General features: G+C 37.5%; 2 protein-coding genes and 1 long non-coding RNA gene across 3 annotated transcripts; 2 read left to right on the top strand and 1 right to left on the bottom strand.

The window, feature by feature from the left end:
- The first annotated feature begins 273 nt into the window (after positions 1–273).
- On the top strand, positions 274–10,584 carry LOC118043070 (ATP-dependent zinc metalloprotease FTSH 12, chloroplastic). The gene is made up of 19 exons (XM_035050887.2): positions 274–832; positions 1,411–1,595; positions 1,726–1,952; positions 2,529–2,806; positions 3,457–3,534; positions 3,622–3,864; positions 3,952–4,092; positions 4,198–4,365; positions 5,182–5,294; positions 5,766–5,982; positions 6,642–6,713; positions 7,327–7,446; positions 7,535–7,651; positions 7,772–7,948; positions 8,140–8,259; positions 8,382–8,456; positions 8,988–9,095; positions 9,436–9,516; positions 9,969–10,584. The coding sequence occupies exons 1-19, from the start codon at positions 416–418 to the stop codon at positions 10,041–10,043; spliced, it is 3,012 nt and encodes a 1,003-aa protein (XP_034906778.1). The 5' UTR covers positions 274–415; the 3' UTR covers positions 10,044–10,584.
- A 271-nt stretch (positions 10,585–10,855) lies between these two features.
- LOC118043071 (cation/H(+) antiporter 15) lies at positions 10,856–14,453 on the top strand. Its single transcript, XM_035050888.2, has 3 exons — positions 10,856–11,363; positions 11,573–12,595; positions 12,771–14,453. Exons 1-3 carry the CDS (start codon positions 11,145–11,147, stop codon positions 13,893–13,895), a joined length of 2,367 nt encoding a protein of 788 aa, XP_034906779.1. The 5' UTR covers positions 10,856–11,144; the 3' UTR covers positions 13,896–14,453.
- A 50-nt stretch (positions 14,454–14,503) lies between these two features.
- LOC118043068 (uncharacterized) lies at positions 14,504–16,597 on the bottom strand. Its single transcript, XR_004686566.2, has 2 exons — positions 16,022–16,597; positions 14,504–14,792 (listed from the first exon to the last, which is right to left on the bottom strand). It is a non-coding gene; the product is annotated as an uncharacterized lncRNA (long non-coding RNA).
- Positions 16,598–16,698: the final 101 nt, after the last annotated feature.

Below are 16,698 nucleotides of genomic sequence, written 5' to 3'. Positions count from 1 at the left end.
TTTTTTTTCTCTAATGATATTTATATATTTTTGTATTTGGTATGTTAATATCAAAAATATATTTAAAAAAATAATATTTTTTTAATATATAAAAAATAACACTTAAAAAAACATTCTTTATCATAATATCATTGCACAGTAGAGTTGGCCAAAAGTCTGGAACTGCCTTAAATTAGAACAATCTGTCAATTTGACCCAATTACCGCCACAAGCGTCTATATGACTAAATACTTTAAGTACAGGGACCACTAGTGATATTTGGACACAAACATTACTTCCAGTTTCAGATAAACCTCCAAAACCCAAAACAGCCCAGCTGCTCTCTCTTCAGCAGCTAAAAAAAAGACGACAACACTCTGTTTCCTCTTCGAAAAACCTCAAAAATTTCTCATGTCGTAACATACCGAAACCAAACATGAACCTTACACTTCCTCACAAACAAAATCCACTTCTCCACTCTCCAATTCTTCTAACCCAAACAGCTCAAAACCCCCCAATTCTCTTTCAATTACCCACAAATCAAAGACCGCGAATTTCGCGCAAAAAACCCATCTTTAGAATCTATTCCTCTGCCAATGCAAATGGGTCTGACGGGTTTTCTTGGTCGAGTCTGACTCGCTCTGTTCGCCTGGGGACGGAGCGGTTTTTGTTGAAACTCGGTGAGTCCGTCAAGAAGGAAACTGGGTTTGATGTAGAAGGGGGTAATGTGAAGGTTGGTGAGTTTGTGGAGCGCATTAAGGGTGATATCAAGAAAGGTGACGCTGCATTGACTCGGTTCAGGACTGGATTGTTAACTGATTTCATGGATTGGAATAGATGGGAGCGTTGGAAGGTAAGACACCTTTACTTAATTTTTATCAGGAAGGTGTTGGGAGATGAGATGAACCTGACATGATTTTGAATTTTAGTGTGCGGAGGTAAGTTAATGAATGAAGAACTCGGTGAAAAAATGGCCATGGTGTTAGCATTATTTAACTTGTTTATGTAGAACGAGGCTAAATTTGTTGAATGTTTGAAGTTTTGAACAGATATAGCAACCAATGTTCTTTAATGATATGCATGGACTAGCTGTGGGTAGGTAACCTGGAACCAATACTTGTTCTTTTGGAGAAGAAAAGGACAGAACAATTTGTTATGAATAAAACAGAGGCTTAAAAACTTACTATTTCAGAAATGTGTTTTTAAGAGTTAAAACCTTTAATACCTGTATTTTTTTATTTTTTGATATTATGCTTTTCAAAGCACGAAGAAAATGACAAGGAAATAACATTTTTGAAGATTGGAACTAAAGAATGCGATTCATGCACCGAAACCCATAAAACCTTAATGTGAACCTTTTCAACCTTTCCTTTGTTGTCATTCCATGAGAAAATTTCTTGAAACTATAACATGGACATTTTCTACTTGCAGGACTTCAAGAATTGGGAGCCTAAACGAGTTGGTGCTTTGTTGCTCTATATTTTTGCTGTGATGTTTGCTTGTCAAAGAATATATGTTGCCATTCGAGCTCCTTTTCTAGACCAAGAAAGAAGAGAGTTAACAGAAGCTTATATGGAGGCTTTGATTCCTGAACCATCTCCTATTAATATTAGAAAGTACAGCAGTTTGGTTTTTATTTGCAAATGCAATCTACAAGAGATGAATAGGACTATATAGAACATCAAGTTGCTAATTAAGTTCTTTGTTTAATTAATAAATAATCCTGTATCTGGTTTTTACATGTAGGTTTAAAAAGGGTATGTGGAGAAATACAACACCAAAAGGCCTAAAAATGAAGAAGTTCATTGAAGGACCTGATGGAACACTGATTCAGGACACTTCCTATGTTGGAGAAGACGCATGGGAAGATGATCAGGAACCTCCTCAGGAAAATATGAACCAAATCATTGACAAAGATGTGAGATTAAATGCAGAACTAAAGAAAAACTTGAAAGAAGACTTGGGCATTTTAGGTGAGTTGGCAATTCTGTTGGTTTTGGACATGCATAAACATGATAGATGCTTCAGTTTTGTTTATTATGGTTTTGCCTCTGAATTTTTGTTATTTTTAGTTTATTTTCACTGGAACTTTGTGTCATTGCTTGCTTAGTTAAGCATGGGAAATTCTTTCCTGAAGGAATCTTCTATCTGAAGTTTACACTTAAAACCATTTTGAGAACATATCTTTGGTTCATGCTTTTTTTTTTAAGGTATAAGGAAAATACATGCATTTTGTTGCCAATACTAGATGATAAATATAATAAACAGGTTTTTATAATAAACTTGAAAAATTATTCTATTTATCCATGTGTTTTTGGACTTCTTTTACTTGTTTTTAGCTAGATAGACTTATTCTGTAATCTATTCCCTTAGCAATAGAAGCAAAAATGAACTGGATGACCAGTGAACCTAGTGACATTTGTCCTCTTGGTGATTGTAGTGAGTAATTGGAGGATATTCTTTCAAAAAAAAAAAGAAGAAAGAAATGACTGAGACTTGGGTTTAATTTTGTGATCATGCTTGCATGTTTTTTCATGTGTTCTTATCAGGCGAAGTTCAGGATAGTAAAGGAACGTGGCGTGAGAGGCTTCATATATGGAAGGAGGTTCTCAAAAAGGAGAAATTTGCTGAGCAATTAGATTCCTCAAATGCCAAATATGTGGTTGAGTTTGACATGAAAGAAGTTGAAAACAGCCTTCGCAAGGATGTGGTGGAAAAGGTTACAGACACGCAAGGAGCCAGGGCTTTATGGATATCTAAGAGATGGTGGCGCTACCGTCCTAAACTTCCATACACTTATTTTCTTCAGAAGCTTGATTCCTCCGAGGCAAGTGTTATTCTCCGTGATGTGGTGTTCAAAGTTGCATGGCTCTCAATTTCTTTAAATGGAACCTAGGTTTATGTGGAGTTTTGTTAGAGTTGGATTTCTCAAGTATTTAACTGTTGAGTGCATACAGTGTACACCCACGTGTGCCCAAAAACAGAAAACTTTCCCTTCTTCTGTTTTTAGTAGCCTGTAATGGCTGAATTTATTCTTTAACTTGGGGTGACTTTTTTTTTTCTCAGCTAATCTGATACGTAGCTTTTTGATTAACTTCAATGTTAGATGGTTTAGGATTTTTGAAAAACAATTTGTCTAATTAGATACTTTGGGGGTAATGATTTTCATTGGTTTCTTTATGGTGCTCTACATCTAGATTTTTCTGACAGGTTCCTTGAACTTTCAGTGGGATTGGCATTTGGAGAGTGAATGCATCACCCTCTAATTTTATTCTTTTTCATTCATTAATCATTAATAAATTTTCTTCTTTCATGGGAAAAGAAAGACATTGATATAACCAGTTTGAATGATGTTATACATAAAATACTTAAAACTGGTGCTACCCAAGCAATAAATTGCAGTGGAATGGAAACATGTAGAATTCTAATATAAAGACATGCATACATTTTCTAATTCCGTGGGTTATTTTCTTACAGGTTGCTGCTGTTGTCTTCACAGAGGACCTGAAAAGACTTTATGTAACTATGAAAGAAGGTTTTCCACTAGAATATGTTGTAAGTTTGGGGTTTCTTTGTGCAACTGTGAATCTGAACCACATTCCTTCTTGGCTTATTTTGATACTTTTTATTTGCATTTGATAGGTGGATATTCCCCTCGATCCATACTTGTTTGAGGTTATCTCAGGTTCTGGCGTAGAAGTAGATCTCCTTCAGAAAAGGCAGATACATTACTTTCTGAAAGTTCTGATTGCATTGATGCCTGGATTACTGATCCTGTGGCTCATAAGGGAGGCCGCTATGCTATTACATATAACTTCTAAGCGTTTTCTTTACAAAAAGTACAATCAACTTTTTGATATGGCATACGCGGAAAATTTTATCCTGGTATTGATTTAGTTTCTCCCTTTGTGTGTTTCATTTTCTTCCTGTGTGTATTTTCCCTCAAAGCATCATTGTCTTGGACTCATCCAGCCAGTTGGAGATGTTGGTGAAACCAAAACAATGTATAAAGAAGTGGTACTTGGGGGCGATGTCTGGGACCTTCTTGATGAGATAATGATCTACATGGGCAATCCCATGCAATACTATGAAAGAGGGGTGAAGTTTGTTCGGGTAACTATTATTTTTTAGTAAAAATTTCGAGTTTCTTGCTGCTGTGCACTAAATCTTTAAAGTTATGATAAAACATGAAGTGCATAGTGGTTATGTATGTAACAGGGTGTCCTTCTCTCGGGACCTCCTGGAACAGGAAAGACACTTTTTGCTCGGACACTTGCCAAGGAAAGTGGATTGCCTTTTGTTTTTGCTTCCGGTGCAGAGTTTACAGATAGTGAGAAAAGTGGAGCTGCTAGGATCAATGAGATGTTTTCTATTGCTAGGAGAAATGTAAGCTCCCTCCTGTTATAACTTTCCAATGCAATATGATGAGTGAAAGGAATTTTTTAGATCATCCTGTAGTGTTTTATGATCTTTATATATATCTAAAGCCATCACACTCACTGTAACTGTGAAAAATAATTTAAATACCTTAATGCTCTGCCCTATCCAAGGACGGGCATTAGTAACTGGCTAACTGCTGTCTATGTACAAGTTTTCAATTCTTTTGTTTGTTCTGGATGCTTCCTGCAGTTTACTTTAGGCATTAATCTGTTTGGAATTGATATGTCCTAGTCTGAATGCGTGCTCCCAAAGTTCAAAGTTTTAGATTGATTATTTTTCATTATCCAACAGCTAAATGGACTTGGGTATTCCTTTTCACTTGTAATTTATTTGCATGTAATCATCATAGTAAGATTTAAACTGTGCTTTGCATTGTAGGTGACAAGGGGCTATTCTATTGATGTTGTATGGAGAATGTTGTAGGTGGATAACTGTCATATACGAGTCACAGAATTCCTGCCAGTGCCTTCATTTTCTCTAATATCTTTTTAAACTTTTTTTTTAAACAAGTCAAAATGAGTTAAATATGCTTCCTGCTATTTTAGCTTCCCGGTACTGCTTCACACCGGTGGTTCTCTAGTTTACTGATTGAGGGTATTTTGTTTAAGATGGAATTTAGGGTTCCAAGTTTAGATATCTATCCGTTTCTCAAGATAGAGGTTTTATTTTCTTACAGTAGTAGTAGGAATTAGGTCAAGATGGAAATTGCATATTTTTTCAATCTAGAAGAGTACAGGTCTTAAAAATTTATTTTCCATGCAGGCTCCTTGTTTTGTGTTTGTGGATGAAATTGATGCCATTGCTGGAAGGCATGCAAGGAAGGATCCACGAAGAAGGGCAACATTCGAGGCTCTGATTGCGCAGCTTGATGGGGAGTGAGTATATTAGTTCAGCATCCTTTATATGTTTTCATTTCCCCCCTTTAAGTTTGCTCAAAACAACATTCTGAATAAAACTTTCATATATTTCTCATCTTGTTATTTGATTATTTTATTTACAACTAACTTGTTGAAGTTACTATATCCTATCATGATTTATAAAGCTGAGAAAGGAAAGTGACCAAAATACACAAATTGCAATGATTTTTATTTTTCTCAAACACATGCTGTTTTTAATTAGTGCCCAAGTCCAGCTTTTCTTTGAAAGTATTTGAATTGAGCTAGTAGATATTTTGTGTACAAAAGTGATGCAAGGCAATTGTGGAAAATTAACTTAACAGGAAGGGAATCAAATAAATTTTTTGTTCTTGGCTGTGCATTACTGTAAAGCTGCATCATTTTTCTGTCTTCTTTTGAACTCAACTACTCGTGAAGGGATATTCACACCGAGCACTTTGTTCTGTATAGGAAGGAAAAAACCGGCGTAGATCGGTTTTCTCTTAGACAGGCTGTGATATTCATTTGTGCTACCAATAGGCCAGATGAATTGGACCTGGAGTTTGTTCGCCCTGGACGTATTGACAGACGTTTGTACATTGGATTGCCCGATGCAAAGCAACGAGTACAAATTTTTGGTGTTCATAGTATAGGAAAGCAACTTGCGGAAGATGTGGACTTTGGGAAGGTAAGTGCTAAGTGATTCTTCTCTTGGTTATGGTGTATGACATGATAGAATGCAATAGCATGAGTAACTTTGTCTAAGAAACAAGAGGAACTATAAGCAATGCACTAGTGCTTGGATGTTGGCAGCATGATTTGAATCTAAATAAATATGAAAAAATGGTCAACATTTTATGTTGAAACTTTATCATCTTGAATATATCCTGATACACAATATTTTCATTTTATTGCCAAGATTTGGGACTATTCCTCATTTTTTCCTGAAAGACAGGCATACTAGTCCTGAATTCAGATTAGATCAGACTGGCAGACTCTTGTTTAGGTAGCTCGGTGCTTGAAGATCTCAATTGATTTCTACTGTATAACTGTATGGAGATCTTCACAGGGAAGGGGAGTGAGTCTCCAATGTATTGATATTTTCTCCATAAGAAATAAAACCTTTTGCATTTACAAATCTCCCTTATAGAAAGGAAATTGAGCGGTTTTTCTTCACAATTCTTTGGTCTCATATGGCTTGTGTGTGTGATGCAACACATGATATGCTCACCAAATTTCTTATGAATAAACGGAATGCGTAGCCCTTTACATTTGAGGTTTTCCTTCTTCAATACCATGCTATTAATTTTTAGCTTACTGTCAGTGTCTATGTTTTTCACTCTGCAGCTTGTGTTCCGTACTGTTGGCTTCTCGGGAGCAGATATTCGGAACCTGGTCAATGAAGCTGCAATTATGTCTGTAAGTTTCTGAATCTTGTCAAAAAAATATAGTTACTAGCGGAAATATTCCCCTGGTCAACCTCTGGCAGAAACATTTTATAATCTTAGTGGCATGTGGAGATACTACTGTCATATCTTTATCTACCATTTATCTTTATGGTATATATTAGGACATTTTTATTGCTGAACACTAAGTGCCATGTGCAGAGCATTATCAGAGTTTTATAATGTTACCCTTCAGCACAGCAGGGGTTTAAAGAAGTACATGGCATGTCCATCATGTTTCTCCATGTTAGCCATTCATTGGATATCATCGTTCATTTTCCTGACTCATCCCCCTTTTTTCCTGGTTCTCTAGAAAGAGAAATGGAACGTGGCAGATGAGTGCATGAGATAATGGTTCCTATGTGAGAGAGGGAGGAGAAGTAACAGGTCCATTTAATGGGGGTTGGGCCCATTGCTAGTTAATGTAGTGAGCGAGGTTGTGAAAGCTTTTCCTTCAGTTCTGATCTTAACTTTAGAGGATCCTGTATTTCATATATATTACATAAACAGTCATACAAGTTGAACTGATTGAAAGGCTTGCTGAATTCTCTAGCAATGCAAAACATAATGTCTGATCATTATTGCAGGTAAGGAAAGGGCATTCCAAGGTCTACCAGCAAGACCTCGTTGATGTGTTAGATAAACAATTGCTTGAGGGCATGGGTGTACTTCTTACAGAGGAAGAACAGCAGAAATGTGAACAAAATGTATGTCTTTATTCATTCTCATGAAGTGACAGGGGGGTCTATAATTGTGTTTAAAACTAACCTCCGAGTTGATAATCTTTCTTATTAGGTTTCATTTGAAAAGAAGAGCCTCCTGGCTGTACATGAAGCTGGTCATATAGTGTTATCTCACTTGTTTCCTCGCTTTGATTGGCATGCATTTTCTCAGCTCCTTCCTGGAGGCAAGGTGAAATTTCTGTTTGCAAGCTGGATTTGTGATCGCTGCTACTCAACTGCTGCAGTTTTTTTCTAACCATTTCTCATTTCCTTCCCTTTAATTTTCATCATTTTTGTCTAACACGAGCAGGAAACTGCAATATCTGTTTTCTACCCACGAGAAGATATGATTGACCAAGGATATACAACCTTTGGCTACATGAAGATGCAAATGGTGGTAGCTCATGGTGGACGTTGTGCTGAACGCCTCGTGTATGGTGAGGATATTACTGATGGAGGAAGTGATGATCTTGAAAAGATAACAAAGGTAAATGTGGTAATTTGAGTATAATATTGTCCGGGCACTTTCATGGGCCTAGTTGCCTGCCACTATTCCCATTTTATGGTAAAGGGGAATAAGGTAGCAATTAAGAATAGCTAAAGTCTCTTAGATAAAGATTTTATGGTAAAGGGTAGGCATTTTGTTTGTTGTCTTTCGACTCTACATTTTCTTGACAGATCGCTAGAGAGATGGCAATCAGCCCTCAAAATGCAAAGCTGGGCCTCACTGCTTTAACAAGAAGAGTTGGACTCATGGATAGACCAGATAATCCAGATGGCGAGCTGATAAAATACAGGGCATGTTCTTTTAACTTTTACTGAGTTCCGACTAAAAATATGCTCTCTGTATTCTCATATTTTGTTTAACTCAATGATCTTGATCAACTGATTCTCGTTTGTATTCTCCTTCATGATGTTAGTGGGATGATCCTCATGTGATTCCTGCCAATATGACACTTGAAGTATCTGAGCTATTTACTAGAGAAATGACAAGGGTAAGTATTTGCTTCATTTTGTACTAGAGTCATATGCTCTTTAACAACAACATAAAAAAAGTTTTCAAGTTCTGGGTGGAAGTAGCTGGGGTGAGGGAAGGGATCTGGGTCAAGTCTCAATTTCCTGTACTGCAGAGATATTGTGCTGTTTTCTGTATGACCTTTAGAAACCTGGCAGGTCATGTTTAACTGTGGCCTTGCCAACATGCGTGCAATAATATATGCTGTTACAGGGGAAAAAAAAAAAGAAACACAGAGAGAGAGAGAGAGAGTGGCAATCTCTCAAGCTTTCATTTAATTAACCCTTTAATTTAATGGTGATCATGCGAGTCTAACTGAAGATAAATGTGCTTACTATAACTAAACACACGACTCTTTATGATGGTAGTTCATGTGATCAAATCAAAGAGTATATCACTTTAGTTAGCAAGACATCTTGAACATTTATCCACATTTTCTTGTAATATTTTGCTAGCTATATAAAATTATTTAGCAAAACAGTGAGTTTTGATATTGGTGTTACTGTGGTAGTATGTTGAAGAGACCGAAGAACTTGCGATGGAAGGATTGAGGAACAACAGGCATATACTGGATGTGATTACCAAGGAACTATTGGAGAAGTCAAGGATAACTGGATTGGTATGCTATATCTTACACAATGTTTACGTTAGTCTTTAACTAAAATGGGTTTTACAGCATTTTCTTTCACTATTGTTTGAATGTATTGCTTCCAAATTGTGAGTTCTGTTCTTGCTTTCTGATACATGTTTATAACTCTGGAAATCTTATTTTAAATGGTAAAATATTCGAATTCTTTCGTGGCTTATGATGATATGAAGGCCATGACTATAGTCCATGGGCTTTCAAAACTTATCCTTCAATTTTTAACAGTTTGCATCCCAATTATCCTTGGATATTTCACAATGAACTGAGGATTTATGCCCCTTTCTGACTATTCTCCGTTGTTCTTTTTTAATAGGAAGTTGAGGATCTAATGAAGGAGCTCTCTCCAACAATGTTCGAGGATTTTGTAAAGCCATTCCAGATAAACTTAGATGAGGTACTGTTTTAAAATGCAGTGTCAGGCACTGTTTTTCCTCTTTCTTTTTTATATCGAGATCTAAGATAAACTTTGAGCTATCATCTGCGTTATCATTTTCTAAACAGTTTTTGCATTTAAAAAATAGAACTGCTGTTAATCACATTTGAATTATTACTCCTGGAAGGTAAAAATTTAATGTAATTTCAGCTAGTTAAATTATTTGCTCAACCTGCACCATTATTTTTTATCAAGGTGCACCCAATCACACAGATGGATAAATTTTTGTTATGTCTCTAGAGTTTTACGGTAGTGTATTGCTTCTCCATGTTGGTTTCTTCTAAATGGCATTTCCCCTTGATTTATGTTGTTACATTTCCTCTAAACACAACAAATCTATACTCCTCTTTGCCTTGCACTGAATTCAAACTCCAACCATTGGTCATCAGCTTTTGTTTTGTTGAATTCTTTAGGAGGGACCGTTGCCACACAATGACAAGTTGCGATATCAACCACTGGACATATATCCCGCACCCCTCCACCGATAATGACACATTGCAATACCAGCCTCTGAACACACACACCGGTCCATTGATGTCGAAGGTTTATGGACTTCAGATGGTAATCGTAGTCCCTGAAATTGCAATTTCTGTCTGCTACTTTGACTATGGAGTTGAGAAAAGAAGTTTGTTGTTTTGCTGCTAAAAGTCAACAAGCAGCGATTTTGACACTTTTCTTGTTGAAGCCAATCTCAGCCCTGTAGCGGACAGGGCGTGTTGGCTAATTGGTGAGCAGAAGTTTTCAGGCTGGGAAATTCTTAGGCACATTCAATGCGCTGAAGGCCCCGATGCCTCTCAGTTGGGTTGCTTGGAGTAGTTTTGGCCTCATCAACAGTTATTGCTTTGGACAGTGGATGGGGTTCAGCAACATGTCGCTGCCAGTTTTGTGTTATTCAAGCCAATTTTGTCAACAGTTATTGCTTGATGATAACTTTTGCTCACCAGAAATGTTTGTTGTGTCGCTTCTGAAGATTGTCAATCTGTGTACAGATTCGAATGTTTAAAATCCATTTTGTACACCAGTTCAAAAGGTGAAGCAAGCCAAAAAACATAGGAATGGAAACTGAAAGGGGAAATGAACGGTGGCGGAATATACTTGCGTTGCCAGCATATACCAAAAAATCAACCTGACAATATTCTCATCTCCTTGCTTGTTTTCTTCAAGCCATTTAGCCGCTATTTATGATGGATTAAATAGCCATTTAGTCGCTATTTATAGCTCTAAACCCAGCAGAGAGATGGCTGGGAAGCCTTACAGCTAATACTAATTAACGAAATTCATTGGTCTTGTTGTCAGCCGAATCCAACTTGTGATCATCTTGAAACTAGCACAAACGGAGATATTGACTTGAATGACGGTGTTTTCTCATTTAATTTCTAAATGGGGTAATCATGAGCTGGATACACCAAAGAAAGCCAAAATAGTAGATGCCAACAAATTAATAATGGCTGACAAGAGTTTTCCATGAACCGTTTTCATGTCGTCATAATATTGTTGTTGGGTCATATCTTCAATCTCTCCATTTTTCTTAGGTCAAAGTTGGTATCTAAGGAGAGAAAACCAGCAAGAAATCAAGAAGGGTTTCATCTATGGACACCCCAGAAGACATCGTGAATGTAAGTGGAAAATGCTACGAGAATGTTAAAGTATTCTCGGAAGGATTGTGGAGTGTAAAACCTGGGGAAAGTATTCTACAACATTCGTTGGTTCGTTTCCATTTCGAGTTACTTGCGATGTTCTTCCTCGCCGGCTCATTTCACTTTTTCCTCAAACGATTTCATTTTTCACGTTTCACCTCGGATGTCCTGGTAATATATGCTGGTTTACAGATTATTATTTTTTTCCCAGTAGCTTGACATGGTTGTAATTCTCCACAGGACATAGATGGTAGCTTAACAAATCAAAATGCCCGTTAATCTGCTCGTCTTTCTTTCCATTTCGAAAACTCAGTAATCAAAAAGATCTCAAATATTATGCTAGCCGAATCAATGATTGTCTCTCTCTTAATGTCTTCTAGGCAGGTATAGCAGTGGGACCGACTGTAATGGGATATTACTTTGGCAGGACATCAGATGACTTGTTCCATACAAGCATTCCCAATCAAGTCCTTAGTTCATTATCAAAGATTGGTTACATTCTCTTCGTTTTCTTTGCTGGAGTACAAATGGACACGACCTTGATATGGAAAACAGGAAGAAAAGCTTTTTCTTTAGGGTCGTTCGTCTTTGCAACCAGTTTCATAATGGCAAGCTGTGTTGCTATCTATTTCCCCAAGGATAATGGCTTAACCATCGGAATCAAGGGTGGAATGATTTTCACTGGGAATATGTATTTTGAATCAATGATCCAGACCGAATTCGTTGGAGTCTGTTACATTTTAATGCAGCTTCAGATTATAAATTCACAGCTCGGACGCCTTGCTCTAGCATCATCAATGCATTACAAGTTGATGAGCCTGGTATATAATATCACGAATGGTTTTGGAAGGGGTTTGAGAACTACATCGATTCGTGTTGGAGTTCAGATGGTTATTTTATCCTTGGCGTACATTTTGTTTATTGTGATCGTCTTGAGGCAGATGATATTCACGTTCATTAGAATAACACCGCAAGGTCAGCCTTTGAAGGAAATTTATGCTACCATTACCATGGCCTGCGTGTTTCTTTTAGCATCAAGTGGAGATTGTGTAGGGCTGAATTACGTGTTCGGCCCTTTAATACTTGGCTTGATAGTGCCTGCAAGGTCTCCATTAGCTGAAATCCTGGTACAGAAGTTTAATACAGCTGCTTCAGGATTTCTTCTCCCACTCATGACAATGTTCTGTGCCTCCAAAATTGATTTACATCAATTCATCTCGGAATTCCACACTCTGGTCGCCTTCAAGATCTCATTGATTGGATTCGCAATTAAGCTGGCGGTAACTTTTCTAGGTGTGTACTTTTACAAGTTACCTTTAAGACATGCTGCTGCGCTTACAGTCATCTTGAATGCCAAAGGCCATTACGAGGTGGGAACTTTTATCAGCTTCAATCCACTTAAGGTATAAAAGAATGCTTTCTCTCTACTTCCTATTGATTAGTATCTAAATACCTGAGAAATTCTGGTCGTGAAAGAAGCACCTAATTACTCCATGTGCATTCCTTGCTATGAAAAAGATGATTAGCTTGAAGGGTTTTTTTCTCTCATTCTACTAAATCTCTCTCTCTCCCCTTCAGGAAATTCAAAGTACCAGTGGGATTTTGTTACTATTTCTGTTACAAGCCTTCCAGCCACTTCTTGTCAAGACTCTCTACCATCCTGCAGAGCACTACGTAAGCTACAAGCAAAAAACGATCGAGCATGTTTCAAATGATGCAGAGCTCCAGATACTGGTATGTGCGCATAGAGAGGAAGACGCCGTGGCAGCAGTAACACTCCTAGAATATTCTAATCCTACAAAACAGAATCCCTTGTCCATTTATGGACTCTGCCTGGAGGAACTTGTTAGCAGCTTTATCCCTGTTCTAATCAACCACCAATTAGGACAAAAAATCTCTTATTCTGAGGGATCCCGCTCGCAACCCATCATTGACATCTTCAAGTACTTCAAGACGCAACACAATAAGTTCGTCCAGATGCATGTGTTCACTGCAATATCACCATTTAAACAGATGCACGAAGACATTTGCTGGCTGTCTTTCGACAAGGATTGTTCCCTAGTAATAATTCCATTTCATAAGAAATGGAATAGCAAAGGCAAAATGGTTTCAAGCAATACTGATTTGAGGAATTTGAACATCAACGTATTGAAAAATGCCCCTTGTTCTGTAGGAACCCTCATTGATCGTAAAAGAGCACAGGGGTTGTCTTCTATTTTTTCCACGTCAGCAACTTACCGTGTGGCCGCCCTGTTCGTTGGAGGCTCAGATGACAGGGAGGCAATATCTTATGCCTTAAGGATGGCAAGAAGCCCCAGAGTTCATCTAACAATCATGCATCTCGTCGCACACAATGACGATGTCCATAATTGGGAGAATATGGTCAATGATGACTTTTTAAGAAAAGTGAAAGCAGAAATGTCAGGGCATACGAACATCGATTACATAGAGGAGACAGTGAGAGATGGATCTGATACATCTGAGGTACTTCAATCAATTGTAGAGGATCGTGACCTTATCATGGTAGGGCGTCAACATGAAAATGAGCCTCAAGCTTTAGCAGGCCTCTCTGCAGAATGGATTGATTTTCCAGAGCTTGGGCCAATGGGTGACCTGCTTGCATCTGAATATATTTCTAATCCAGTTTCAGTTTTGGTGGTTCAACAACAAAAGAAGAAAGTAAATGTTACAGCTTCAAATTAATTAATGGTTCGAAGTTGCAAGCAAACATCTGCCAAAATGTAAAAGAAATAAACCCAGTTACCCGCTCCTCCTAGTTACAACTTTAAGAACACACCCTCATTCATTACAAATCTTGTGAGTTGTGAAGATAAGCTTCACACGGCTTTAGCTTTAAATGTGCTTATAACTTCATTTAAGTCTCCACGACTGTGTAAAAATTAGGCACCATATTAATTTATTATTTAATGAATTCCCATTTGTTCATTTCTAATGATTTAATTCCGCCCCAATTTCATGAATCGTTTTGGCAAATAGGTGGTGGAATGAAGAACTGGTTTGCATTAACAACGAAATCTTGAAATCTGTCAATGATACACGAAGTTGGAGATGAATTAAAGGATTCATAATGCTGATACTGCTTCAACAACAGCTTCGGTGGGTTGAGTTGTGTAGGCTATTTAGTTAATTAACGCTCCAAGGTTGAGAAACTGCAAAAACGATCCTAAATACTCTTGTAGTTTCTTTCTGACTAGTTCTGTTGCCGACGCTGCGCTGGGATCGGATTTGAAACGCTCAACTTTTTTTTTTGTGACAGTTTTCGTAAGAAAAAGAAAGTGCAGGCTCATAAATGTTAGTTACTGGAGAAGTTTATTATGGAAAATGTTTTTAGATACTAAATATGCACAACGTTAAGTTTGAGTTAGTAGAGCAACTTAAGAAATTGTCACAATAACTCTGTCAACAGGTCATTAACCAAGATCAAAAGGCTGCACTGATTCTAAGCAAACTACTGGTATCCTAGTTCTTCAGAAGCTTGCCTGGTAGATATAATCCAGAAGCATCCCAAGAGTTGCATCTATTTACACAGTCATTAGCAAAATGTGCTGTCTGTGCAGGCCGCCTAGCTCTTCACTGCTTCTGCAATAGAAAACAAAATAAATTAGGTGTGTCGATGACAGGCTAAATAGACTAATGCTATACTTGGCAAAGCCGAGGCGTAAACACAGAAAAAAAAGGTGGCTGTTCAGAATTAATTCGAATTTCTATTTCAATAACAGGAGATCATCTCGTATACAACATGTTATAGCTAGCTAGATTTTTTGTGTGTCATCTGATCTGGAACTCTGCATCTGCTGCTTGAACACTCAATATGCATGAATGACAAAGCAAAAACAGAGACTATGGCATATCCATTAAGCAGTCAAAGAATGTGGAGAATTGGTGTGAAAAAATGCGATGACAACAAATTTGCAGCCTACATCTGACAAACTTTTCAGTGGTGATTTCCACTCTAAACAGTCTCGCAAAGCAAGAACAGAAAAGGCCAAGGAAAAGATTGTTGAACTGATCATAATTACGAAGATGCAACAGATCCAAAAAATGATAGTTGTGCAATTTGTTTTAAATCCACTGGGAAGCAATGCTGAAGCTTGAATTTTGATGAGGTTCTAAGCTGACTGGTATCCAGGAACCTGGCCAGTGAGGGGACGGAAGTGCAATTTGTTATAATGGCGGAGCATACTATTATTATAAACTCGGTTCTATTTTCTAATCTCCGACAACCGCAGCAACCAGTGTAATTATACATCTACAGTAGACACATGAAGGTCATCGTACACTACGGGAAAAGGATGGCTTTTATAAATAATTGATGCAGTTTTGTGTTTCCCTCCTCTAGACCCATTAAGCTGGAAAATAGAACGAAGGGAGAAACCCAAGATCTATCCAGCACTTTAAAAGTGGGAAGCAAAGTTCCGGTCATTGCAGACAATGGACAACATCTGTATCTGAGTAACATGAAAGCCATTTAAGGTATTAGAGGAGAACCAATCTCTTTTTGTGAACTTGATGAGAATTTACTTATATTTGCATCAGGAGAGTTGTCATCCTCCGTATCCAGTGCAACCTGCTCCTGGTTATGCTCAAACTCATTACAGATGCAGAAAAAACAGAGTGCAGCAAAATACAGTAAATTGAGAAGGCAAGAGATCTTTACAACGTTCAAAAACCTCCTAGGATCATGCAGCACGATGAGGAATCAACGGAATTGTACATAAAACACAAAAAAAAAAAAAAGGAATCATGATCATCCTAGTTACTATTAGTGCTTTAAAATAACTGTTGCAAAACCATAGGAAAGAACTGACCCTGCCACTGCTTCTCGTGTTGCTCCTCCTGTTTTCCAAGCCAGTAAATGAAATTCTAGTTCTCAAATTCCACCCCGGTTACCAAATTAAAACACAAATTACAAACCCTAAACCTCCAAATCAATTTTTTTTCCCAGTTGATTGGTTGTTGCCATGCTAGACAACCCCTTGGAAGAACACCTTTTTTTCCAGGCTCCCTCCTCTGCATGTGCATATGCTCCTTCTACTTTCCTGTCTCTCTCTTTCTTGTTGAAAAACAGGGGAAAATATTAAAACTTGGCCTCGAATAAGCCACGTAGTCCATGAGATATAAAAAATCAATCAAAATCTGCCTCCCCACACCATAACTCTAATCAAGAAAATAACATAAAAACATATGTAAACTGTGGCAGTCTAATCCCGTACACTTTTTACTGGTAGCAGTGTTTTTGTTGCCGTGATTCCTTCCCATTTTTTCGGACGAAAAGACAGGAGCCATGCTTGCTGCCACTGTTTTTATTGGAAGCGCCATCATTACTTTTTTCAGCTGGTGTGGCGTGTAACGGTATATGATCGTCGAATTCTTGTTGGTGATTATTTTTCTTTCTTTCTTTCTTTCTTTTTTCTAAAACAAATATATGATTATCCTCTTTATTTTTTGTTATTTTTATTTTTTATAAAAAAAAATTTTGTTTGTT

Source organism: Populus alba, chromosome 10, assembly GCF_005239225.2.
Source record: "Populus alba chromosome 10, ASM523922v2, whole genome shotgun sequence".
Classification (NCBI taxonomy): Eukaryota; Viridiplantae; Streptophyta; class Magnoliopsida; order Malpighiales; family Salicaceae; genus Populus; species Populus alba.
The sequence above is the reverse complement of the archived record's forward strand: the minus strand, read 5'-3'. Positions and strand labels throughout refer to the sequence as shown.